The 26,841-nt window shown below is 32.9% G+C and overlaps 4 protein-coding genes across 11 annotated transcripts; 2 read left to right on the top strand and 2 right to left on the bottom strand.

The window, feature by feature from the left end:
- The first annotated feature begins 1,727 nt into the window (after nucleotides 1-1,727).
- LOC125422880 (uncharacterized) lies at nucleotides 1,728-7,402 on the top strand. 3 transcript variants are annotated; one of them, XR_009639098.1, is made up of 4 exons: nucleotides 1,728-4,678; nucleotides 4,815-5,428; nucleotides 6,507-6,573; nucleotides 7,141-7,402. XR_009639098.1 is itself a non-coding variant. In XM_048475293.2 (3 exons), the coding sequence occupies exons 1-3, from the start codon at nucleotides 5,157-5,159 to the stop codon at nucleotides 7,237-7,239; spliced, it is 438 nt and encodes a 145-aa protein (XP_048331250.2). In that variant the 5' UTR covers nucleotides 1,728-5,156; the 3' UTR covers nucleotides 7,240-7,402. The 3 variants fall into 3 exon arrangements, 1 of the variants encoding a protein (XP_048331250.2); XM_048475293.2 differs by having other exon boundaries at nucleotides 1,728-5,428; XR_007241380.2 differs by lacking the exons at nucleotides 6,507-6,573; nucleotides 7,141-7,402 and adding an exon at nucleotides 5,958-6,390 and having other exon boundaries at nucleotides 1,728-5,428.
- A 5,189-nt stretch (nucleotides 7,403-12,591) lies between these two features.
- Nucleotides 12,592-13,869, top strand: LOC107435013 (uncharacterized). Of its 3 annotated transcripts, none has more exons than XM_048475874.2 (3): nucleotides 12,592-13,143; nucleotides 13,278-13,431; nucleotides 13,542-13,869. In XM_048475874.2, exons 1-3 carry the CDS (start codon nucleotides 12,766-12,768, stop codon nucleotides 13,652-13,654), a joined length of 645 nt encoding a protein of 214 aa, XP_048331831.2. In that variant the 5' UTR covers nucleotides 12,592-12,765; the 3' UTR covers nucleotides 13,655-13,869. The 3 variants fall into 3 exon arrangements, with proteins under 3 accessions (XP_048331831.2, XP_048331830.2, XP_015902033.1); XM_048475873.2 differs by having other exon boundaries at nucleotides 12,604-13,143; nucleotides 13,275-13,431; XM_016046547.4 differs by having other exon boundaries at nucleotides 12,623-13,143; nucleotides 13,275-13,445.
- A 468-nt stretch (nucleotides 13,870-14,337) lies between these two features.
- On the bottom strand, nucleotides 14,338-18,581 carry LOC107421000 (uncharacterized). 2 transcript variants are annotated; one of them, XM_048475872.2, is made up of 3 exons: nucleotides 18,309-18,581; nucleotides 16,637-16,780; nucleotides 14,338-15,807 (listed from the first exon to the last, which is right to left on the bottom strand). In XM_048475872.2, exon 3 carries the CDS (start codon nucleotides 15,796-15,798, stop codon nucleotides 14,827-14,829), a length of 972 nt encoding a protein of 323 aa, XP_048331829.2. In that variant the 5' UTR covers nucleotides 15,799-15,807; nucleotides 16,637-16,780; nucleotides 18,309-18,581; the 3' UTR covers nucleotides 14,338-14,826. The 2 variants fall into 2 exon arrangements, with proteins under 2 accessions (XP_048331829.2, XP_015885601.3); XM_016030115.4 differs by lacking the exon at nucleotides 16,637-16,780 and having other exon boundaries at nucleotides 18,309-18,576.
- Nucleotides 18,582-19,470: 889 nt separating this feature from the next.
- Nucleotides 19,471-25,691, bottom strand: LOC107435014 (mitogen-activated protein kinase kinase kinase 1). 3 transcript variants are annotated; one of them, XM_048475526.2, is made up of 9 exons: nucleotides 24,199-25,690; nucleotides 23,655-23,739; nucleotides 23,436-23,498; nucleotides 23,166-23,323; nucleotides 22,237-22,309; nucleotides 22,075-22,134; nucleotides 21,022-21,132; nucleotides 20,617-20,862; nucleotides 19,471-19,987 (listed from the first exon to the last, which is right to left on the bottom strand). In XM_048475526.2, exons 1-8 carry the CDS (start codon nucleotides 25,269-25,271, stop codon nucleotides 20,650-20,652), a joined length of 1,836 nt encoding a protein of 611 aa, XP_048331483.2. In that variant the 5' UTR covers nucleotides 25,272-25,690; the 3' UTR covers nucleotides 19,471-19,987; nucleotides 20,617-20,649. The 3 variants fall into 3 exon arrangements, with proteins under 3 accessions (XP_048331483.2, XP_048331484.2, XP_048331485.2); XM_048475527.2 differs by having other exon boundaries at nucleotides 19,471-19,971; XM_048475528.2 differs by lacking the exon at nucleotides 19,471-19,987 and adding an exon at nucleotides 20,128-20,500 and having other exon boundaries at nucleotides 24,199-25,691.
- Nucleotides 25,692-26,841: the final 1,150 nt, after the last annotated feature.

The raw sequence follows: 26,841 nt of genomic DNA, 5'->3' as shown, positions 1-26,841 counted from the left end.
AATGGATTTTAATAAATTTGAAAGAATTTTAACAGTGAAATTGTCAATATGAAATCCAGCCTTAAACTCAAAGATTTCGTTAGATTTTTATAAAATCTTTATGGAGTCTGTAGAATTCCTTAACAATCTATTAAAGTCTTTAAATTCTATAGCTCATTTTAAATTCATCAAATTTTAAATTGAATACATCCCCTTAATTTATATTTCATATTTTCCACTAATAGAGAATGTTATAGAGGTGTGCCTGGCCTCCAAACTTAAAAAAAAAAAAAAAAAAAAAAAAAAAAGAAGGAAGAAAAGCTTCATTTTGGGGCAAGGTTTGAGAAAAGGCAGTTAATATTGTGTTTATTGCCTAATGCACACCTTGACGCCATAAGCCAAGAGCCTTTTTCATCAAATTTTTTTTTTTTAAACAAAAAAGAGTTAGAATTTAGTTTATGAGAAATTAGAAAAAAATGAAAAAAGAAAAAGAAGAAAAATTAGTGTTAAAAAAAGCAGAAATAAATATTTGGTAAAATCCTTAGGCAGATGATTTACCTTTTCAAAAATAATAGTAATAATAATAAATTATAAAATATTAAACTTTACATTTTCAAAAGAAAATGGGTGGGAGTCTCAATTCTATATTGTAAGAATTATTAAGTTTTTGTAAGCTTAAAGTATATATGATTTGAGATTAATTTTTTGTTGGAAACTTAACAAGTATGATATTTATATAAATTTATTCTAAATAGATGCTTGATAATTCTTTGTCGAAAACTTGGAATGTTTCCATAAATTATTTTCTTTATAATAATTTCTATTATGAAAGGGACAGGGGGTGTTTCAAACCTACGACCCTTATATGTGTAGGTATAGGAAGCATACCAGCTTAGTCAACCTTGTAAATAAATATTTATCAATTTATGTTAATTGCATGTCTTATGGTAATTAGGGATGTAAATTCAAGTTGCTCAGCTGGATCTAAGCCCAAAAATTCAAGCTCTAGCACGTTTGGGCTGGGTTTTTTTCTAATTCAAGCCAGGTTGGCCCAGCCAATATGCCAAATCCAAAATTCGTTATCCAAGCTTACAGGTATTAAGTTGGGCTTTGCGCTTCAATAGCGGACTCAAATTTCTGTTCAAAACTTAAATTTAATATTTTTTTTATAATCTTAAAATTTGATTCAAAAATATTTTTCTTTTATTTAAAATATCTTTATAATAATAAAATAAAAAATAGCTTAATAAATGAACAATGCAATAAATATCAAATTTATTAACTAAATTCTTTTATATTGACTGATTTTGTTATTTTGTTAATGGTTGATATATTAATAAATGTTTTGAAACTATGGAAAATAAATCCAATGAATAATGCAAAGTCATTAGATATCAAATATTTGATTAATAAAATTGGTGAATCTAAAATTACTCTTAATAGATTATCTTATTTTATAACGAAAAATAAATAAACAGAATTTAACATATAATACATATTTATAATATATTTAATAAAAATAAAAATAAAAAGTATAAAATTATATTGGATTAGCTAATCTCGCTGGATTTTGAACTGGACTTTGGACTGGCTCCACCGATAGTCCAATGGGTCAGGCTTGGGGCTGAATATGTACTAAAAATCTAAAATTTAAGTGCAACCCAACAAAAATTAGATGGGCTCGAACTCAGGCTATATTAGAGGAATTTGGCCCTATACTCCTATTGGAAAGCCTTTAACGAAATCTACCCACCTTCTCTCAAATTTTTTCGTTTTACCCTTTTAATTTTTAATATTCCTAAGTTGCCCTTTTAAAATAGAAAAGCTATTTCATTTTTTCCCTTTAACAGGGCATGAAGAATAGAGGAATAGAAAGTGAGAGAGAATGGTGAGGTAGCTACCGGAGAGTTCTTTCAGCTCTGCCACATTCTTCTGGATCTTGGCCTTGGACTCACTGCCTTAGCATTCTTCTCGGTCGGCGAGCAGATCTACAACAAAACCCTTGGTCCTTCCTCCTTCTCTTCTTCTGGGTCTGCTTTTATTTTGTTTTTATCAGCTGTTGGGGAATAATTAGATGGGGGTTTGGGATTTTGGCATCGGGGGGATGGGTCAAGGAGATAGGGCGAGTTAACCAAGTGCGAAGGAGTGGATGCTTTGAGATGCAGAGTTTCTTTGTTCATTTTATTATAAGCACCTCAAAACCGAATAGACCACAACTGGATGGACAGACAACCGTGGAAGTCGATAACATCATAGATATTAATAGCATCATAAAACATCATTTTAAGACCCACCCTTCAGGTATTGCAATATTGGAAGAAGAAAATGGTAATTGTTAATTTTCATTTGATTCATTATAGGTTTTTATGGTCTTTAAAAGTTATCTGAAAAATGTGAAAGATATGTTATATTTTTGGAGATATAATTTATAGTCCCAATGCCTTATATCAAGATGGAGACGTTGAATGAAAAATGAATGAGGTTTAAGAACAAAGGGCTGTTTAATAGGAAATATCATTTTTATTTTGTGATCTTCGTGGAAAAAGTAAAACATAGTTTTGGGAATTATTTTAGAGTATCAGTTTTATTTTATGACCTTTGTGGAAAAAGTAAAACATAATATTGGGAATTTTTTAGAGGGGAAGCAATTGTTCTTATATGATCATAATGAGATTGTTGAATCTGGTCATAATTTTTCTATTAGCTTTTTAAGATCTTCAAAATTAAAACAAATTTAGATTTGAATAAGATTCTAAATTTAGTTTCAATGATTATTTGTTTGTACGAGAATATTGACTATGATGTATATATATATATATTGAAGAAGATATAGTTTTGAGGCAGACTATTATGATTAGCAAGATTTTCACATATATGTACTTTCAACAGTTTTCAATCTTAGTTTGACTATCTTTCATTTCCTCTCTACCTTAAATCTTGCTTCTTCAAATCTGTCTATGAAACAATTCCAACATCTAAGGCCAATGGCTTTCTGAATCCATTGCCTCAACTCCAAACATTCATCAAGGTACTTGATTGTAAACTATATATATATTTTTTAATATGAATTATGAATTCTTAGGTAATTTCAATATGTTTTATGATCAACTAGAGATTAACCACTACTTTTTTTTATCTAGTTGGAGATGTTGATTGAACATAAGGGATGTTGGGTTGTTGAAATGTACCATTGGAAACAATGGAAGAATGACTTTTAATTTTTATGTGAAATTTCTATTTTATGCGTTGGTATTTTTGGAAAAATAAATGGACTTTTTAACAGTTGAAAGCAAATGGTTCTATCATTTATGGATAGGATTACCTAAAGGCGATATATAAATCTATTCTTTGATCTTCTATTTTAATTAGTGAAAAAGTAAATTTACGCCCCTATTTTTTATTTCTTTCATGCACAAACTATTATATATATATATATATATATTACACGCATCTGTAACAATGGGTTATAATGTTTTTTTCAAAGCATAACTCATGGGCTTGGTTTATCTTAGGATTGCATTTTTCATCTTGCCAAGACATAATAAGTTATTGTGGAGATTGGTGGCTCAAAAAAGGAGGTATAATATTAAACCAAAAGTATATTTAAATGAACTTTACACAACTTTATTATCAATGAAAGATATAAATATTTGGAATATATTTCTATTTCATTTACCTTTACAGAGTTTTTAGTCATGATTCATTCAAGAAAAAAAGGTATATATTAAATCATAATTTTAGTTCTTAGGTTGCTGTAAATACATATCGATGGCAGAATGTGATGATCACATATTAGAAAATTTTACGGTCTATTCCATTTTTCTATATTAAGCCCCCCCAAACTATCCCACTTGTAAATTTTGATGATCCAATTGGAAATTTCTCCAATAATCATCAAGAAGATTATATATTTTGGGGTTAATATTCTTTGCCTTGTGATATTGGATAAGAGTCAGATATTTTGGAGTTAATATTCTTTGCCTTGTGATATTGGATAAGAGTCAGACATTATATTTCATTTGTTGCTCAAATTAATATTCATATGTTTTCTACATTGAAAAACATTTAATTTTTGTGGTTAGGTTGAGATACTAGTTTTGTACATTTGAAATTTGACTCCTAACAAATTCTGCATAATGGTTGCACCTTAGTTGAAGAGTTTTGAAGATCTTCTATCAACTACAGTAAACTCTGTGAGTTGATTATTTGAATTCTACATAGAGCAGGTAATTCACAATAAGAATTCTGATAGTAGTTATATTTCTTGGTGGTAATCTACCTAAAACAAATTTGCTGTGAAAGGAAGGTGTATTTGCTATATGATAATAATAAGTCCGATATACAGCTGCATTAATGTTGCTATGGCTGTAAGACAAAATTTTGACAACTAAATAACATGAAGAGTGCAAATCTCATTTTCTCAAAAAAATTTATTATTATCTGAAAAATTATAATGCATTGAATTGGTTTTCAATTATTCTTCTCCAATAATGTTAAATGCATATGAATCATTATAGAAATTTTATTGTTTAGTTTCAATTCAAAGCTGTGTTATATTCTGAGCTCTATGAATGTCCTTAAAATTTGGCCTCATAAGTTTTACTTTTGACATCCCAAAACTCAGGAGGTTAAGAAGGAACTCACAGACTGGGACATTCAGGATGGTTTTGACATTACTCTTACAAAACATAAAGGGCAGGTGTATTTTCTTTGTCCTTGATGTTATATTTATATAATGAATATTGTGTTCTATTATTTATTGAGAGTTTGTTATATTTTATTAGTTCAAATCATGTAAAATTTCTTTCCTTTTTTTTTTTTTTCCTTTTTTTAAGTAAGTTGTACCATGAAAGTCCAAAGCTTATATGCGTACTATATACAGCTCCAACATATGGTCCATGTAGGACTTTGAAGCCAATTCTTAGTAAGGTATGCAAATAAAAAAATGTTTCACTTTTGCATGACATTCAATCTCAATGCCACTATCAACTCTTACAATGATTGATGTCTAATGTGATTTGGAGGTGGCCAGAAATATTTGGGATGACATGATGAAAAACCAATTTTATGTGGTAACATCTCATTGTGTGAAGAAACACATGCTTTACTATATCTGTCTATTTTAGTGTTGATGCCTCATATAGAATGCAGTAACTTCTTTTTAATAACTTTCTTTTATGGCAATGATTGAAGAGTTTGATCAAAATGTACACTTTGTTGAAACTGATATTGAGGAAAATCCGGAAATAGCAGAAGTAGCTGGTATTATGGGTACACCATGTGTTCAATTTTTCAAAAACAAGAAAAATTTGAGGTTATTTTTCTTCTATACTCCTGGTGCTGGTCCAACTGTCAAATCTGGTTCAAAAGGAAAGTGCCATCGTTTGATACTGACTAAAACCCTTGGGTGGACCTTAAATTGGTGCATACTACAGAGCATGTTTGATAGGTATGTTAAACTTGACCGTGCATTTCTTGTCATGGATTTCTGTTCATATTTAAGATACATATTTTGATTGGTGCGTACAGTTGGACATATGTCAAGATGTAATATGTAAAATGTCCATTTCATATTTCTTAGACAATATGTAGAAGACAAGAAGTTATTTTTAAATTTGGTAGTTCTTACAAGTTTGTTCTTTTCAAGGGATGGTTACTTCTTATCCTAGATGCTTTATTGAACTTTATACCTTGCCTTTTAAAAGACAAGGTGGCAACGCAAATTAGAGATAGCCCTCAAATAGTCAAACAACCCTTTATAATGAGGAAATTTAAAATGTTTAAAAACTTGATATAATTAAACCTATGATTTTATCCAAGGATTTGACTTTTGTTCATTTTCCAGTAAAAACATGTCACGTTTAATTTTCTATTTGCAATTTGATATCTTAGAATGAATAAATTTTTTGCAATCAATTATTTGGTTTGAATTCTAATTTTTCCTTTTGTTATTTACAACTGATAATTTAAAAACTTAGAACCCAGTGGAGTTGGAAGGTTTGAAAAAAGCAAACATTCGAGATGGCATTGTAGTGGTGCAATATCTTGTCTGGTTGGATAAGCACGTAGTTCGTGAAACTTGTGCATCTGTTTATTTCTTGGACAAGTAGTCAATATACCATTTGGAGGAAAAGCTTTTTATGAAAACAATAAAACTAAAAAATAAATAAATAAATAAAAAGATGTCTAAGCTTTTAGTGCATATATAGATGCAGGAGATATATGGGGTTTCTGGTTACTTCTTGGAGGGAGACGAAGTGACTAAGAAAAAACGATTGTAAGTTCATTTTTTGTTTTTTGTTTTTTTGTTTTTTTAGGTTGTTATGCAACATCTAACATTTGATTGAAATACTAGTTGAGATGTATTGTGGCCTAAATATTGCCTGAAAGAGGAATGTAAAAGGACATAAACTGTATCAAACAACTTGTTAGTACACAGCTTGTGTATATTTCTATGTGTCTGCATGCAATGCTCTGCTTGTGCAGTTTCAAAACCGACTAATCAAATAATGATGCAATGATTGCAGGCAAACACTTAAACTGACAGAGGTGATTACAAGCGATAAGCTAGAGAGTTTTCGTGTAGTAAAAAAGGTAGTGTGAACTTCAAATGAAAATTCTATATGATAATAAATGGTAATGGTTGAAAATTCTATATGATATATGTGAACTTCAAAAGAGGTATCTCTAACATTGTCATTTATGCACATGAGTGGTAATCTTAAGTTGTATTGCATGGGCACAACCTGCTTTTGAAGCAAGCATGGCAAATTTCACCATATAAAGATAAATAAAGTGTTTTCCAATTTCAAATGAACTTTGACATAGATATGCTAATTCCTACTTTAGCAACCACTTTCAAAAGCTAGCATGACATTCTATGCATAACAAATTCCAATATATCAAGAGAAATAAAGGGTTTTCCACTTTAAAATGAACTTTGACATGGATATGTTAATTCCTACTTTGTCAACTACTTTCAAATTTTCTTGTTAAAAAGTGATATAGTTGAAAACGCTATACTACAGTAAGTGCTAATCTATTTAAAGCATGCTATACTGCAGTAAGTGCTAATCTATTTTATTTTTCCTTTTTATTGTCATTATTATTATTATATTTTTTCAAGTCTTGCAAAGTAATTTTCTTTGCTTCATTTTGCAGGTCCTTAAGGGTCATATTGCACTTGGGAATGCTCAATTTCCTAATGGAACCAACGATATTTTATTTTATTTTTTAAATTATGTATTTCATTTTAAGTGAAATGTATTGACCATATTCCTGTAAAATTGTGTGATAGGAAGGTACATGTTCATTTTCCTACAGGTAATGCCCTAGACATTCTTGCTTGAGTTCCACTATAGAAAAATGGTCTTGATTATCGACATGGTACAAGCCACGGAATTGGGTCTTACCTTAATGTTCATGAAGGCAAGTGTGTTTTACTACTTTCCTCTATTATTACTGGGTATGAGCTATTGCCTCAATTGTTATATTTGAACATTTATACTTCTTTATGGATACCCTAGGTATTTAATTATTTTCTTTGAAACTTGTATGTTAAATATTGTAACTAACCGTAGATATTTCGTTTGATTTCATCCAGATATCAAATCTGTATTCGTTATAGTCTGTCACTGAAGTTTGGCATTATACCAATTGTGGTGCCAATTGGTGTTCGAGATTTTGACATTAATGGGGAACTTTGGGTCAAATTAGGATTGATACCAACAGAGCCTTTTACAGGAGTTGTAATATTCTCTAGATTTTATTCATAAAACACTTGTACATTTTTCTCTTGCTAATTCAGATTTAGTTTTTAGTTTTTCTACATGATTCTCATGTCAAGATGAAATGTAAGGATCCAATTTCATTATTAAATTCTCCATATTGTTTGAGATGTGGAAAAGCAAGAAATAAGAAGGATGAGAATTTAAATGGATGGTAATTGAGTTCTCAAATATTGGCTTTCTAGTTTGGGACCATTTGAACTTGTTTGAATGGTATGCATTGAAATTTAGTTAGTTTTAAATTGGAGAATATTCCCAGCTTGAAAGTTTCTTCCAATCTCTTTTAAAATGCGGCTCTATGGTAGTATGTCCAAAAGAGAGTAGTCAGGAGGGAATTAATTGTGCAGTTGTGGAAAGTATTTAAATAAATGGATATGAAAGTGTCGAATAAATGGAACCATCTTCCATTTCTCATTAACTGTCGAATAAAGTGGAAAATATTTTGCATGTTGTTGCATTTAACACACATTAGGGGACTTGTGGGGGCCAAAAAATTGATAAAATGTGATAACCAGAGAGGTTTCGGTAATTACCGATGAAACCTATGGTAATTTTTTCAGCAACTACAAATTGATTACCATAGGTTTCATTGGTAATTACCGAAGGCTCTATGGTAATCAAATTTTTGTGTCAATTTGAGAACTTTTTCAGAACTTTTGGGATTTTTTCTATTTAGGATCATTGAAGAATGTATATTTTGCATGTTGTTGCATTTAACACATATTAGGAGACTTTTGGGGGCCAAAAAATTGGTAAAATGTGATTACCATAAGGGTTTCAGTAATTACTGATGAAACCTACTGTAATTTTTCAAGCAAAGACAAATTGATTATCGTAGGTTTCATCGGTAATTACCGAAGGCCCTACGGTAATCAAATTTTTGTGCCAATTTGAAAACTTTTTCAGAACTTTTGGGATTTTTTCTCCTTAGGATCATTGAAGAAAGTATATTTTGCATGTTGTTGCATTTAACAAACACTAGGGGACTTGTGGGGGCCAAAAAATTGATAAAATGTGATAACCATCGGGGTTTCAGTAATTACCGATGAAACCTATGGTAATTTTTCCAGCAACTACAAATTGATTATCGTAGGTTTCATCGGTAATTACCGAAGACCCTACTGTAATCAAATTTTTGTGCCCATTTAAGAACTTTTTCAGAACTTTTGGGGTTTTTTCTCTTTAGGATCATTGAAGAAAGTATATTTTGTATGTTGTTGCATTTAACACACATTAGGGGACTTGTGGGCACCAAAAAATGGGTAAAATGTAATTACCATAGGGATTTCGATAATTACCGATAAAATCTACAGTAATTTTTCCAATAAGAATAAATTGATTACCGTAGGTTGCATCGGTAATTACCAAAGACCCTATGGTAATAAATGTTTTTTGGCAATTTGAGAACTTTTTCAGAAGTTTTTTGATTTTTTCTCCTTAGGATCATTAAAGAATGTATATTTTGCATGTTATTGCATTTAACACACATTAGGGGACTTGTGGGGGCCAAAAAATTGGTAAAATGTGATAACCATAGGGGTTTCGGTAATTACCAATGAAACCTATGGTAATATTTCCAGCAGCTAAAATTGATTATCGTAGGTTTCATCGGTAATTACCGAACGCCCTATGGTAATCAAATTTTTGTGCCCATTTGAGAACTTTTTCAGAACTTTTGAGGATTTTTCTCTTTAGGATCATTGAAGAAAGTATATTTTGCATGTTGTTGCATTTAACACACATTAAGGGACTTGTGAGCACTAAAAAATTGGTAAAATGTGATTCCCACAGGGGTTTCGGTAATTATCGATGAAACCTACGGTAATATTTCCAGTAAGAACAAATTGATTACCGTAGGTTGCGTCGGAAATTACCGAAGACCCTATGGTAATAAATTGTTTTTGGCAATTTAAGAACTTTTTCTGAACTTTTGGAATTTTTTCTCCTTAAGATCATTGAAGAATGTATATTTTGCATATTGTTGCATTTAACACACATTAGGGGACTTGTGGAGGCAAAAAAATTGGTAAAATGTGATTACCACAAGGGTTTCGGTAATTATCGATGAAATATGGTAATGTTTCCAGCAAGGACAAATTGATTACCGTAGGTTTCATCGGTAATTACCGAAGGCCCTACGGTAATCAATTTTTTTTGCCAATTTGATAACATTTTCAGAATTTTTGGTAATTCTATTCACGGCTTCTCTAGCCTCCTTGACGCTGATTTTTCAAAAGAAACCTTGGAGAGCAACGTTAGAAACTTAAAAACACCCACAAATCCTAGTAGAACCGGAACAAAACCACCATTTGCTAAAGATCCAGATTCTTCCGATCCACCATTCAAGTATTTCTGAAGCAGCAAAGAAGAAACAACCACAAGTGAGAAGGTAAAAGCATTCCGATACTCGTAGAAATAAAGGCGGGATTGAAGATGGGCATCGTCGAGCATTAGCCTGAAGATCTGAGCATTGCTTTCTTCGAACTCAAGCTTGTTGTCTTTAGATTTGGTTCTCTTTCTAATCTCAGCATTGGTTTTTTATGAGAACCCAGAAGCTAAATCAAAGGAGCCACAAAAGGTTTCCTTACATTAAATCTAAAATAAAGGACATACAAGTTTTTCAAAATTTTTTTAAGAATGTAATGGATATAAAAGGGCCAAAAAAAAAAGTTGACCGATGAAAGGGTATATATCATCATAGCCCTTCTAAAAGGGACATTGGGCCAAATTCCCCGCTATATTAATATTTTGACTTTACATTGCTATGCCTTAGGCCTTTCAAAATTTGAGGCTTTTCTTACATCATTATATTTACTTATATATATTTTAAATTTTAAATTTTAAATTATTTTATTTATTTAATGATTTTATATAGTTAAATAATTATATAAAAATAGCAAAATGTTTTATTATGCTTTGGATAGGCTTACCTAAGCTTATAAGGCTTGAAGCTTGAGCTCCACCTTGCTATACCTTATGCCTTTTAATAGAGGTGACAATTTGGGTCATAACACGGCGACACGATTCGAAAACAACATGGAATAAATGGATTTAGATTTATCATAAATGGATTCGGATCATAATATGATCAATCCGTTTAACACAATTATTAATCGTGTCATTTTTGGATTGACCCGTTTAACTGGAACTTGATCCGTTATGACTTATTTATTAAACGTGTCAGTTTCAACCCAACACGATTATATATCTATTACAACCCATTTAAATTTAATTTTAAATTATAATTTTATCCATAATATATTATTTAATAAATAGAAAATATTATAAATTAAAAAACTTTATAAAAGTAGTTTTTTATAAAAGCACATGTATTGAGATTTATATATTGTGGATTAGGATTTACAAATATAATTTAAGGGTATATTACTATGAAATTTAAATATTGTATCTTAATTTTTTTAATGCTTAAATTATTTTTATGTTTTTTTTAATTATTATTTTTAAATTATTTTCAAACAGGGAGCTTGATTTTCAAGTTAGTAGAATAGATATATTAATAAACAAGTTAATTTTCAATAAATAGATTAATTTTGAATTAATATGTTAATTTTTAATAAATAGATTAATTTTTAGATTAATAGGTCAATATTCAGATTAATAGGTTTATAGATCAACACGATCTGTTAAAATAATCTTGTTAAACGGATCGTATTGGATTGGCCTATTTATAAACAGGTTAGGTTAGTGTTTTAGATATTTGACACGATTAATAAATGGATTGGATTAAAATTGAGTATTTTTGACACAATTATTAAATGGATCGACACGAACACGACACATAGACACGAATTGCCACCTCTACCTTTAAAGGCCTAATAGATTATAAATTTTTACTTTTAGTGAATGAAATACTATTTTTTAATCAATATTTTTAAAAACTCAACTCGCTTATTGAATGTGATTCTAGTCTTTTTTATATATTTTTCCAATAACATTAACTAGCAAAGGGTGTCAATATTCTTTATTTTTTTCTTTTCCAAATATATGGAGGTTTGACTGTATTAAATGGAATTGCGAAAGGATCTGGTGTACCTGTTCCTTATATATGTCATCGACATCAAAATTAATAGCAAAAATAAAACATGAATAAAGATAAAAGGTCCTAGTCACATTAGGAATGCACAATTTTTGATGTAGTGGATTTAAATTTCATAATTGCAATCGATTTGACCAAGGGTGGTTTATTTCACCTAAAAACAAAAAGAAAAATAAATAGATAAAGAACAAGGGTGGCCTAGGTGTAATTTTCTTTCTTTCTTTTTTTTTTTTCTTTTTTTTTCATAACGTTTCCTTTTCCCATACTTGGGGGACTCCAATTACTATTTGTATTCCTCAATTTTTGTCAAATTATATGATACATATAATGAATTGTCACTTCACCAACAAGATTTCTAGATTTTAATCAAATATTGAAGTTTCAAAAAACCATGATTATTTGACTTGGAACCTCTAGCACCTATATTTTCCTTATGATTATTTATGTTGGCATTTTTTAAATATTTATCATTGACTTTCTACTGAATTCATGATAAGGGAAGAAAAAGGAGGGAAAAAATTGCTTTCAAAAAAAAAAAATTCCTTTTCATAGTTCTTTTAAAAAAAAAAAAAACACGATAGGTGTATTTCTAAATTGTGTGTACATATAGAACTACCCTATGAAAGTTACTCGGCCCGTATTCTTCGGACAATTCTATTGTCCCCTACACTCAACTGTCAACAAGTGTAGGTTAGACTTGGGCCAAAAGTTGAGAAGAAGGGCTAACAGTGAACTTTTTGCATGTTTGTGAAGAAACCCAACAAAGAATTATTTATTTCATTTGCCGTGTAAAGAAACCAGGTGTCACAATCAAATGCACATAATACGTTGCTTTAAAAGCGACACATTAAACAAGAATTATATCATAATGACATTTCCTTTTTTCACCATTTTGCGCTCAGGAATCAGGATTTGCCATCTTCATTATTGCCTAGAGAAGAAATGCATTCAATCTCGTCTTCTTTACCAAATCCCACATCGATGGCAATGCATAATAAGCTAGAAAAACAGGCAAAGGAGATGAAGAAGAACACCACCACCACCACCACCACCAACAACAACAACAACAACATGGACGTCATCATCACCGTCTATGTAGAATCACCATCACCATTAAATACCCAAATCCCACATGGAAGCAATACTGATCACATCAAGAAGATCAAACCAAAACCAACTAAATCCAAAAACCCTTCAACTTCTTCCAAAGCACAAGGATATGATCGTCGAGCTCAGCTCCTTGCCTATGCTCAAGAGCTAAGAAATTCCAATCCCCAAAAGCTTCAATGGACCAAAAATGGCTCAAGGTCTAAAGCTAAGGTGTATCTATATATATAAAAATATTTATCTTTTCTGGGTTGGTACCCATTTCACAATTTTGTGCATGCAATCTGAAAAGCCTATATATGGATCATATTAGTGGAACTGAATTTGGTGCTGAAATATTGCAGCAGAGCAGTAAAGGTAATCAAAGATTAAGCGCTTCAGCTGTGAAACTCCATCGAATCAAGAACGGGAAAAGATATCAGAGATTGGTACCGGCAGTGGATGTATCTTGCAGTCCCAATTACATATTTCGCAAAAAGAAAAATGCTTCCAGACGCACTGGTTCTCAAATTTTTGTAAATTATGATTGCCCCCGTTTTTACTTTTTTCGATTTAATAAATATATTTTTGTAGTTGAGCTATTTGGTAATGTTTTCTTTGGTGCATTGCAGGGGAAATTAAGAGGAATGCTAAAAGGATTTTGCAGGGAAGAGTAAGAAAAAATCTGCTGAAACAAATATCACGACTGCATCAAATAAGCTGGGATTCAAAAGGATTTGTGTGAAAAGCTTTAGTTTGATTTGTTTGTTGTTTTTAAGTGCATTGTGATTGCAAAGGATATGATTTTGATGAGAGTGTCTTTTTAACATTTTGGATCCACTAATTTCTCTAGCATTTGACTATTTTTGTTGTGAGAAACCAGTAAGATCCATTATTTTCTCCCATGTAAACTACCTAGTATCAAATGAATGCACCTCACAGCCTCTTCTATTTGAAACATATAGGTAAGTGCAAATAGCAATGACTATGGCTGATAACAGCCATGGCAATGACCCAAAAAAAAAATTCTAGGTCCTGAGGAAATTATGGTAACCCATTTTTCTCAAAAGCTGTCTGGGGTCACCATTAACACTTCTTGATATTATTTGAAATTTATTCGTTTAAAATTCTAATTACATATTAAAGAAACGTTTATTTCATTACATTTTCTGGTCATTTTGCAAAATGCTTTCTATTTCTTTTTTGCTGGGTAAGTTTTATTTTACAAATGCTTTAACCAAATATACTAGAAAGAACACAAACACTCTCTAAATAAACTCCAGAAAAGCAAAGGGCCAGATGCAGTGAAAGAAATTGAACAAACGAATCATCTGCCAAAATTTTGCAAACTCTTAATCCATTTCCAAAAAACAAGAACAGAGGATGAAGCCTACAAGATGCCAAGGCCATTCGAAATAAAAATAAGAATAATAATAAATATACGTATATATTATACAAATCTTATTAGGAGCTGCAACAAACTTAAATTGTGCCAAATGAATCAAGGACGAAATAAGTCCAACAATTTTAAATTTCCATGAAAAATAATTCTTCCTACCTGTTCAAACAAGCACCAAGTATAAACCTAAAGAGAACTAATCCATATACCTACCCGGATCTATACCACTAAATCCCTTCAAATCTCCTCAAAAGTCCAAGCTACACCTAGCATATGTTTTTTCTACAATCTAAAATCAGTTACTATCACCAACAAGAATGTACCACATTAGTCTACAGAAGAACAGCTCTAAGTAGGGTCAGCTGCTCGCTTCTACAGTTTAAATTACAATAATGCTCAACCAAACAACTAGCAAGACACGTTACCAGACGGCAATTGTGGGTCAATGTAATAAAAAGCCCAATTCTGAAGAAGCAGAAGCAATGCTCCCCTACTTTGCATACATAAAATGCCTCAATTTACCGATTGCCATTTCCCCGTCTATGTCTCCTGCGCCTCCTTGATACCAATACACTGGCTCTGCGGAAACCACGTCCAGATACAGCAGCAGCAGAGGCTGCAGCATGCCCCATGCCAAAATCATCCTCATCCAAAGAGTCATAGTCCCTGTGAAACCTACTGCGAGCGAATATACCACCACTCTGTGGAAAACTAAACGAACCCAATCGGAAATTGTCCAAGTAATCATCCAGATCAGAATCATAATCACTTGAAAAGTCATTTTGATTTGGCTCAAGGACGTAGTCACCCAGCACCACGGCACCTGGTGTTGACGAATATATTGTGCTGATCACATCATTTCGCTCCCTCTCACACTCAAGCCTCTTCCATTTCTCTTCAAGTATAGGGTCCACCGCTCGTGGCCGTGCCAATGGGTGCTTTGCTTTTACATGCCTCCTGAGCTCTTTATAAGAACCAAGAAAAGAGCAGTTATCCTGCATACAGGTTCTCTTCTTGGCATTAAGATATTTCCGTGCTGGTTCCACCACAGTCCAGCCCTTCACCTGTCCCCGACAAAGTGGGCATAAGAGCTCTGGTATTTCCTTATTTTCATTCGCCTGCCCTGCACCTGAATTGGAACCTAAATTGTCCATTAACCTGTCCCATTGTTGAGAAGTTTGAATAGAAGCTGCTTTTGTGTATGCTTTCTTATACTGTTCAAGGCAATTAGAATAACGACGACCAGTGGAACACATATATGGGCGACACCCCTTATTATAAGATGAGCAGAGTAGGAGAACAGCATTGTGGGGAAACTCCATACAAACTGAACAGGTTGCATCTTCCCAGTCTTTCTTCTCCGATGCTTTGCGACATCTCTTCTTTTGATGGACATCTTTGCGAACCTTGCATGTACTGGATGGTAAAAGATATTGCGCCTTTGAATGATTGGGGTGAGAGATACGTCGCATCTTATTAGTTTTGGCCATCAAAATAATCTAAACCTCAGAGGAGAGAGAGAAAAAGATCAGATCACTCTATTATTGCCAGACAATATCCTTATATTGTAAAATATAAAATAGACATACATAACTATTAAACAAGACAAACTGGCGGTATTAAGCACACTAATCTCCATGTTACTAGGTTGTATAACATACAATACATAGTCATGCTAAGCTGATTGTCTTTTCACTGTGAGCTTTGAAATGGAGCTGAGTCAATTTTTTTCCCACAAGACTCAAACCTCAAAACTATTTCAAGAAAAAACTGTTAAGCTTTTCTAATAAATGTAAACAGATAAATATAAACCTTCAAAAATATAAAAGACAATTTAGCAAAAGATGAAGTCTCATTCTTTCTACCTAAAACAAAAATAACCTTACTCAACAGATGTTTCATATTAATTGCAATAGAAGAGACCTTCAAATTCAGCATGACTATCATAGCCAAACATCTTTTAAAAGTAGAAGTAACCATAAAACTAAACAATAGAAGAACAAAATAATAAAAAAAGAAGCAGCATGATAGAAATGCCTGATTAATGCAATTACCGTTGTTGCTATACTGCCTTAAAATTACACAATGTTTCCAATCCAACATCCAATACATTCAAGCCAAATGGAAAACAATAAGTCACTATTTTCAACCCCAAAAAAATTAAAAAAAAAAATGAAAAGAAAATTCCAGAACAATGATCACATGTCTATCATTCAACATATTGCTTTACCATACCCATCAAGACCATAAATCACTTTAAAACAACACATCCTAGTCTTAATAACATAAAAACAGGATCAACTTCACAAATGAAAATGAGAGTATTACCTATGTTGAAACTAAATTTAAAAGCTCCAACGCATTATTCTTTCTGCTCCACATCTTTTACAATTCCACATGGTTACCCTTGTTTTTCCCTAGACTGAAGCTCATCCTACCCACTACACATACCTATATACAAGCTAAAAGCCTCTGGACCATGAAAAGGAGAACATGCTTTAAATCCACGAATTTTAAAAGAAAATTATACCAATATAACTAAGAAATAAAACGGTTACTGTATTCAATTATATATTGCCAGATTAAAACCATTTCATAAAAATTTTGGAAATGCAATAACAGCAAAGGCCCATACCAGAAGTTAAATACAGGGTGGTCATACACAGAGCTAGCACATTAACATACATGACTAAAATTCAACGTCCCCCAGCACTAAGAAAAATAAAATAAAGACAAACAAATAAATAAGCCAAAACAAAAATTAAAATTAAAATGCACTCAATAAACTATTTTGCCTCTGCCAAATGAATTATCATATAAAAATATTACGCTTCAAGTATCAGCTATTTATAGACATGAATTCTCAAGAACAAAAAGCAAAATTCACTAATCCAGAGCTACGATGCTAATAGCTTAGTGTAAATTACAGTGTATGAAATCACAACTGAATGGCACACACTGGATTCTCACCAAACGCGTTTTTCCAAACATTTCTTTCATAGCAAGTCAAAACTCAAAAGCACCAGAACAGATGATAGAGAAGCACGGGATAACCCTATTATGGAATTGTTGGCAACATCTGGCCAGGGTTGAAGAAAGAAAGAAACAAGCCAATAGAGAATAAAAAAGAAAATTAAAACGAGTGAAACATTCACCAAAAAGCAAGCACACACATTCACTTAAATGCTCAGAATCGTAAAGTTGATACGTTTTAGTACTTATGAGACAAGCAATCATATAGTTACAAAATAAAAATAAATAATTCTTTTTCAATTTCAATTGGCAAAACAAACCCAAAAATATTTGAACTTTATTGTAGGAATGCAACTTTATTGTCTAGAAACATCCAAACTATAAGGACTAAAAACAAAATATAAAATTTTTTAAAAAACCAATGGGAAAAAAATTGTATCAAACTCACTATACTACTCAACAGCGGTAAAATAGAAACTTCCAGCCAAATACAACATAAGGAAGAGGACCACCACTACCCAAATACAAAAAACACGGCAAACAATTCATTTTCATGTTGAAAAATAAATTTTTAATAAGGCAAATTTATTTAATAAAAATAACAATCCAACAAAACTAATCAAATTATAGCTGGGCCTGGAATACAGACCTGAACCTAAGAGAGGGGGGGGGGGGGGGGGGGGGGGGGGGGGGTGGTTAAGAAAAACACAAGCAGGAAGAGGAGATGAGATTGTATGGACAAACAAACACATTAAAACGGAAACAGTAGGCAATAGGCATAGCGAAAAGATGCAAATGCCAATTTCGTTCAAATGCATCAAAAAGAAAACCCTAAAAAGAGTATATTGACATTTTTTTTTTTTTTCCAAAATTGACGAAGCTAGGAATCAATAGAAAGAGAAGAGCGAAATGCGAAACAGGCGAGCGACCGAACAATAGAGAAAAACGCCTCAAGATTAGAAAATAAAAAATAAAAATAAAAATAAAAATTGAGAAGATGAGAATAAAAAAGATCGGGAATCGGTACCTGGAAGCCGGTGGAGAGAGATTCGGCCGACTAGAGAGAGAGAGAGAGAATGGTGGTTAAGAAGGAAGGAGGAGGGCGAGAGACATACAGGGGAAGCAAAATGGAAGAAGAAGAGCGCCCCGATCCAGGCGCTCACGTTGAGGCGGAGTGAGAGTTTTAATAAGAAACTCTCTCCCCTCTTTTATCGGAGTTGGGAATTTTTAATGTTGCCGCTCTCACTTTTACGCTACCCTGACGCAATCCAAGCCATCGATGGCCAACACCCACTCTCGGACCTGACTAACACGATATGACTCCTCTGGAGTCAGAACGTGGGCTCGCTCGCCTCTCTCCCTCCCTCTCTCTCTCTCTCTCTCTCTTTGGTGGGTGGATCCACTTCATAAAGCCCAACCCAACTTCTTGTGTTCGCCCTATTAAACTTTTGTTTTTTTAACATTGTCGACAATTCTAGATACGTTCAATTACAAAATATTAAGCATTATAAAATAATAATGTTGAAACTTGAAAATAATAAATAGAAATAGAAGCTCCCTGTTGAAGTCAGCTTTAGGTGGCGGCCTATTTTCATTCATAGTTTTTTTTTTTGATGATCAAACAAGGTCCACATGATTACATTAATATTTCTTTAGTTTTTTTAAAGAAAACAATACTTCACCCTAAAAAATTTTAAAAAGGCAGAATTAAAGAGATGATATCATCGACATTGAAACAAGAGTGGCAAAACAAAATAATTTTCTTTCTTTCTTTCAAAATAATAATTATTATTATTATCGTTTTCTTTCAAATTTTTCTAAAAAGTATCGCTTGTGATAATGAGATACAATGATTATTAACTCAATTTTTAAAAAAAAATAAAATTGAAACTAATACCATATATGATATAGCATATCCATATACAAATTGTAAACTTATAGTACGATTGTCTTTAGCTCAACTTTATTTAACCAAATTCAGCACATTCGTGAATTAAATACAACAGAACACAGCTATTATAATGGTATATAATATCAACAATAACCAAAATAAATAAAAAAGAATTTATGTTCCCATTATGAGTTACGACAACCTTCACAAAAAGCATCATGGGAACCGTCACACTAAATTACGAGGACTGCATAGCAAAGATATTGGAAAAAACCAAAAAAAAAAAAAAAAAGGAACAAAAATATAAATCAGATCATTGCATTTGGACAACAACAACATATATACAAACGTGGCTCTCTTCAATTCTTGCAGCAATTACAACACCACCTGGCCCTGACCCTAGAAGCTTGCACCCACTAAATAATTTAACTTTTGAAAAAAAAAGCTATTTGCTTTTTTTAAAAACCAATTCTAACCTCGGAGAAATCATCTTTTCTAAAACAGCAGACAAAAATGAAGATAGAATATATCAAAGAGCAATTTGCTCTCAGCGCAGGACTTCAATAGCAATGAACTACACTGAACAGAGGATGAGGATGCTTGTCTTCGGAAGAGTCGCAGATCAACACCGCCCACATTTTTACCAATGCTTCAAAGTTGATGCAAGTTATCACACAATTTTTTTTTTTTTTTTTCCCCATCAAGTGTTCCATGAATGCAAAGGATTAATTTGCTGGCAGACACGGCACCCAGTGAAAAATTGAGGATGCTACAACATTGATGAAATTCTTCTTCACACCTAATGAAGAATGGAGCTGTTTAGACATGATATCATATTAGCTGCTGAAGGTGATTAAAGTGACCCAAAATGCAGAAATACTATGGCTGTAGATTATCAGTATTACTAGTATTGACCAGTAAGTAAAGTATGAACATGCACACAAGACATGAGAAATGACAAACTGCATGATAATAGGAAATTTTACAAAAACACAAGGACATAGCTACAAGAATAAGTTACAAAAAATATACAGGCGTGTTAATATGCAATCAAATATATAATACAATTAGAACATTCCAAACTGTGCTCTTGAAGCGTTCAGTCATTTCTTAATTTGTAACGCTGTTAGTTTGACATGCGTAGAGGTTTGCACACATGCCACCACCAGCACGAGTTGAAGTCAGAGATTCCCCACTCCCCAAATCTCTCCCAACAAAGCTATGGATTCAAACTCTTATCACTGGTTACTTTAATGCTACAAAGTTGACAAGTTCTAAACCAATTCTACCCAGCTTAAAAATTGCTTGCTAGATTGGGTCATTGTACCCTGAGCGCCAGAAAATAGATCATTGTACAGGTGCAAGTATCAACTTGCAAAATATAGCTTTGGCGTATACACAATTCCACATTAGAAAAGTTAATAAAATACACATTAGGGCTTACCAAGTAGCAATCACACCTAAGCCAGGATAATTTTTAACTCCGCCCCCCAAAATGGTAAGGAGACGCAGAGCCAGAAGATGAGGAAAGACGTCTCTTCACAAATGGGTGGTCTAACAGCTGACAAGCAGTAGGACGATCATTTGGATTAACTTTCAAGCACTGCAAGATAAAATCCCGTGCATCTTTCGAGAGAGAATCAGGAACAGAAGGTAGCACACCCTTTCCTATTCGAAATATTGCCTGCATCTGTTGAGATGAAAAGAGGTAATATTGTTAAACCAGAAGTGATGGGGAAAAAAAAAATCTCAAGTTCATAAAATTTATGAACTAGTGCACCCCCAACACCATTTCTATTATGTTAAAGAGAACAGAAGGACAGTAAATTCTTCAATATATGGCACGCACCCACTCCAAATCAGAGTACGGGATCTGTCTGGTTAACATCTCCAACACAGTGCATCCCAGGCTCCATATATCAGCCGGCAGCCCATATCCTTGATTCCTCCTATTAACAACCTGCACAACACAGCTTAATATTAAAGAATTCTTAAATTACTGACACAATAAACAACCTTTCAGACAAAATTTCAGAAACCATTAAGTGAACACTCGCCGGTTAAAAGTTTTTAAAAGCTAAGAGTGCTTCGAGAACAGAATCAGATTGATTCATTTAATTATTATAATCTTAATCAGGTGTTCAAAACATGCAAAGCAAAAATATCAAGAATTAAATATAAGATATCCAGGTTTCCACATGATACCAAAGCAAAGCTCTAAGCAACTACTGAGCGTGACCAAATATTCCACCAGTGGAAAAGCTCTCTCTCAAAAATATGTGCAATCTTTTGTCATAGGCTCACTATCAAGCAATTTTAGAACTCTCCGCACTTTTACAGGTAATGATAAGTTTGACTGTTTAAATCAGTCAAATTCATGCAGTTCATGTCATATTCAATGTCGTACAAACTATACAATCGGAGACATCTTATTATATCTTCTTGTTTTTTATCTTTAACTTGACTTTTATAATTCAAAAAACCCAGTATTACCATAATCCATTAGTTATTTAACAATCTGCCCTTCTTCTTTTTCTCCTGATAGTTGGACCACGCAAATTCAGCAATTTAATTATATTCATTAAGGATTTCATCTCCATAAGGGAAACAAGAAATGAAAACTCATAAGATCTACTTATTTCAAGGAAAGGAAATGCCTCCCACTGCAATCACTACAAATCCCACATCCCCATTGTGCAGTTCATAAATGTATTAAAGTCAGAAAGTATCACGTTTCAGTGTTACATATTTCTTGGTTATTAACAACAACAAGAGCACATACTCAAAAACAAAACTAGAATAATTATATTCTCCAGTACCAAACAGCATCAAATCATTCAATTTGTAAAATAGAACCATTCATCAGCTGACCAAGTTTAGAACAAAAAAGTTTAAAGCAAACCTCAGGTGCCATCCAGCATGCAGTCCCCTTGGAAGAGTGAACATCATTCAATTTGGTTGCCTGCAAAAATGGTAAAGGCAGCAATATTAGTAAAGAAATTAAATAAACCAGTAGAAGTTGCTAAAATGAGAGAAGATCAAAGTTTGAGGAGTGGAAGCAAACCTTAGCCAACCCAAAATCTGCAAGCTTAACGGATCCACTGGCAGAGACCAATATATTTGCACATTTAATATCCCTTGAATAGGAGAAGAAAGGAAGAAGAGATTAGTTATGAAGACAAAAAGCAATAATTCTGTGCACTGTGGTGTGTGTGTCCCTATGTCTATAATTGAACATAGCAACTGGCAAATGCTTCTAAAACTTAAAACAGGACTTCAAACAAATTTTCAACTAGAAAAGAAAAAAAGATGCCCCAAGAACAAAACCAATTAACGATACTAGGTAATATAAAGTGACAAAGTAAAACACAACATATCCAGAAGATCAATTCAACATTCCAGTTACATCCTAATTGGGCTTAGTCTTTCCATTAGTTTAGAATCTCCACAAGATAGCACAAGTATAAGCTCGCTAAATCTATAAGAAATGTTCTTCCTCAAACTCCATTTATAGATGCTTAGTTGCTTCTGTCCTTTTATACAGAGAAGGAATATAAGAATTTTAATTAACAAAGTTATGAGGAGATAAAGAAAAAGAGGTAAATCATATTCGCGGATATGATGATCATGAAATTAACATACAGTACTATAACAACAAGGAGCAAGAGTATAGCTGACAAGTAGAATCGGATAACAGCAGAACACCAAAGACTATTAATCTAGATTCTCCTTTCCGGAAAAATGCATGAAGCATGGACATTCAGACATTAATATCTGAAAAAGGCAAAAGCGTTTTTCTGTCTGTCCTTTATAATGCAATCTAACATATGACATTGTGTCAATTGTTGCAGCTTGCAAAGTAGAAATATAACATAAATATTCCATGCAAAACTTTCCACACCAAAAGCATGGTCTGGTGAGATTAATGCAAGGAAAAAAAAAAATTCACATAGAGATACACTATTAGTGACAATGGCAATTCATTTGTATCACCTGTGAACCACATTTCGGTCATGGAGATACTTCAGACCATGCAGTATCTGTCTTGTGTAGGCAGAAACTTGTGAATCTCGAAGGTTATACTTCTGATAAAGACTTTGCAGAGAACCCTTAGTTACAAGTTCTAGAAAAATATAAAGTTTTGATTCATCCTGCAAATAACATTAGAGGAATATGCATTATTTCCATAGAAGGGCATGTGGAAACTTTACCGGCAAGACCTAAACTTCAAGCTACAAAACAAGGAAAGAAAAAAGGACATACCTTATCAGTGCCCAAATATTGAACAATGTTTTCATGTTCAAACTGGCTTAACAGTGCAATCTCCTGAAAATTAAACAAAAAGAAGAATTTTAGCAAAAGAACAATTAATAGAAGCACAGTGCCTCGTATTCACATACAAACTGAATTTAACATACCAAATAACAAAGTATAGGCATAATAAATCAAAAAACACCAAGGTGAAACAGAAGCCTCTTTCACCTGCTCAAGTTGATAAACACTTTGCTTTCCTTGACTTCCCTGATCAAGCAAGGAAACCTCCTTCACAGCAAAAAAGTACCCATCACTGCAAAGAGGATAACCAATCAATTTCTGATAAGACAATCCAACTAAAAAAAACAACAATATCTTCATTCTTCACGATTCTAGTGCAATAAGCATTGAGGATAGACCGTAAGAAGATTCACGTTAATTGCATATCAATCATAATCAAGCTAGCAAAAGTCAAAATATACGATAGTGACCCTTAAATAGACTTCAAGTTCCCATCGGCGGGATAACAGTTGGCATGGGACTCATACTGATAAGATAATCAAAACTCTAGCTGATGATTTATGAGTATTAGAGCTCGTACCTGTTTAAACCATAAGCTATAAGCCAGAAACTAATTTATAACCACTAAAAAAACCAAAGCAAATAGCAAGCAAAAATACACCTTTGCTATATTTAGAAATTAAGCCTTTATCTCAAAATGAAGACAACAGAAAAATAGGAATACAATAAAAACAGATTCCAAAAAACTTACTCAGTTATTCCTTCATAAACAGATCCAAACGATCCGCGACCCAGAAGATCGCCCTTTTCCCAATACGTGATGATGGGCCTTAATCTCGCATTCGGCGAAATATTCGACGTGGGCTCTGTGGTACTGCTAGAAGAGTCGTCGTCATTGGACGTAGTGAACGAACACGACTCGGAGAGTAACGCATTCTCCGGAAGCCTCACCGCAGACTCCTCTCTTTGCCTAACAACTTCTTCCGTGTGGACTTGTTCTTCTTCTTGATGTGATTCTTCTTCTTGGAGGTTTTCTTCTCTTGGGTGGTGCTTTTCTTCTTCTTTTTCTTCTTCTTCATCGGAAGAATTATACGTTTTATGGAGAAGTTGCGCAGGTGATGTTTCTTCATCGGGCGCAAAGTCCCTCAGAATGTCCCAAGTCGAGCACGTCTTATCAATCACCGGAAGCCTCATCGAAGGAGGAGGCTTAAGCACCGGCGGCCGAACACCCTTAATTCCTCCTCCTCCGCCTCCTCCCCCACCACCACCACCACCGATGAAATCACCATCGCACGCTCCATCGTTAGCAACACAACAACCACGGGACTCGGCAAGATCAGCCTGAGGCAACTCATTATTACCACCCCTAATTCTAACGCTACCGACGACCCTATCTTTCAATTCGGCCACAGCTTGAATAACCTCATCCTTCAGTTCCTCCCTGGCTGAACCACTCAAACTATCTAACCGATTAAGCCTGGACCTAGGTAGAATATCGGAGATCGATCGGATCTTCCGAGCCTCCCATGCCGCCGACGGGATAGCGAAATCCTCGATACCCGAAAGCCCCAAGGTCCGGCATATTACGTCGAACTCGCCGTCAATTCCCTCGACACGGAAGCTCATCTTGTCCGACAAATCCATCGATCGAGTGTGGAGCGACGGCGACGGCGTCGACTCCATCGACGAAGAAGACGTGGAAGCTTCGTAATCAATGTGCTTCGCAGCATTGCGGCGCTCAAGCCTCGGCTTCCTAGGGTTCTTCTTCGGATCCATGGATTTTTCTCGCTTGCTACGGTTGAAAATTCGTGGTATGTGATGCATAGAGAACCAAATCCATCTAAACTTTAAACCCCCTACAACTTTAATCGAACTGAAAAGATCACCGACAAAACAGTTAAAAGAAAATCTTCACCCAGAAGACACCACCTTAACTACTTCGAGTTTTCTGTAACTTTCCCGATAAAATTGAGCGGGGAAATGGAGGAGACTAGGTTTTGGGGTTTCAGGGCTGCTTTGCTGAAGAAAAAAGCTGACTAAAATGATGAACAAGCGAAATGGTTGAAACAGAAGACTGGTAAACGCCGTCGACTGCAGAGGGAAAACGCGGTGCCACGTGGAAGCGATTGAGATGGCTTTTTGTGATGATATGTAGGTGTGGGTTTTTTGCCCGTCTACAAGGCAAAACGGTAACGTACTGGTCTTGGTTTTTGTCTCAATACTAAAAGGCGTCTCTATATGTGTACGCCCCACGTCCACGCAAGATTTATGAGATATTTTTTTATTATTCACAAAAAAAAAAAAAAAAAATGATTTATGAGGTATTTTAGGAATGTCATAAACAAAAAAATATAAATAATAATAATAATCATAAAGATTAAATTTTGTCAAGGCTGTCAAGCGGATAACGCAAGCCTAATCACGCGCTAATTCTTTTCCAGGTTTTCGTTGCCCCGTATCTGTCCTATTACCCCAATTTATTAAAATACAAAATCTTAGTACTTGTTAATTTTTTTTAAATTAAATTGTTTATTTATTTCAATCGTTTATTGATATATATTAAAAAAATAAAATAATTTCTTACCTTAATATCTTGAGGTCATTTATGAAAGCCAACTATAATTGATAAATATCTTTATAATATTTAAAATATTTTCAAATTTATATTAATTATCCAGATTAAAAATATATAAATAGATAAGTATAAAATTTGATTTTAAATAATTTTTATCAAATTCGATATTTTTGAAAAGAAAAAATTTATAAAGACTAATCATTAAACATAATTTAATATAATAACTAGCAATAAAAATATATATATACTTTTTCATTTTTTTAATTTCGATAAACTGGTAATCATGAATAATCATTTTATATATTAAATTTACTCTAAAATTGATAATAATTTGAAAACAGATGTTAAAGTTTGATATCAAAATTATTATCCGAAAAATAATAATCCTTACAAAGATCTCCTTTATCTTCATTTATATGTTGTGAATTGAGGCTGGCACATGCCATACTATATTTTAACAGCAAACTAGTATTTTTTGGCTCAATAATCTTTAAGAATTCTCAAATCTAATCATATATATATATATATAAGTAATGTTATGGATTTCAACTAGTCTACTAAATTATTTAACAAATATATCAACTAGTCTACTAAATTATGTAACAAATATACGTAGATCATTATTTGATTAATTAATATATTAATATAATATAAATAAAGATAAATTAATTTTGATAGATAAGTGTAATCCAATATAAATCAATTTAGTTTACTAAATTATTATTCTATATATAATCAAATGTATATACATGTTAACATAGGTCTTTTAATAATTATTTTGTTTGATAAAAATCTGTAGGATTAGATAAATTTGTTAAC

Source organism: Ziziphus jujuba, chromosome 5 (genome assembly GCF_031755915.1).
Source record: "Ziziphus jujuba cultivar Dongzao chromosome 5, ASM3175591v1".
Lineage (NCBI taxonomy): Eukaryota > Viridiplantae > Streptophyta > Magnoliopsida > Rosales > Rhamnaceae > Ziziphus > Ziziphus jujuba.
Note: the sequence above shows the minus strand (reverse complement) of the source record. Positions and strands in the feature narration are given on the sequence as shown.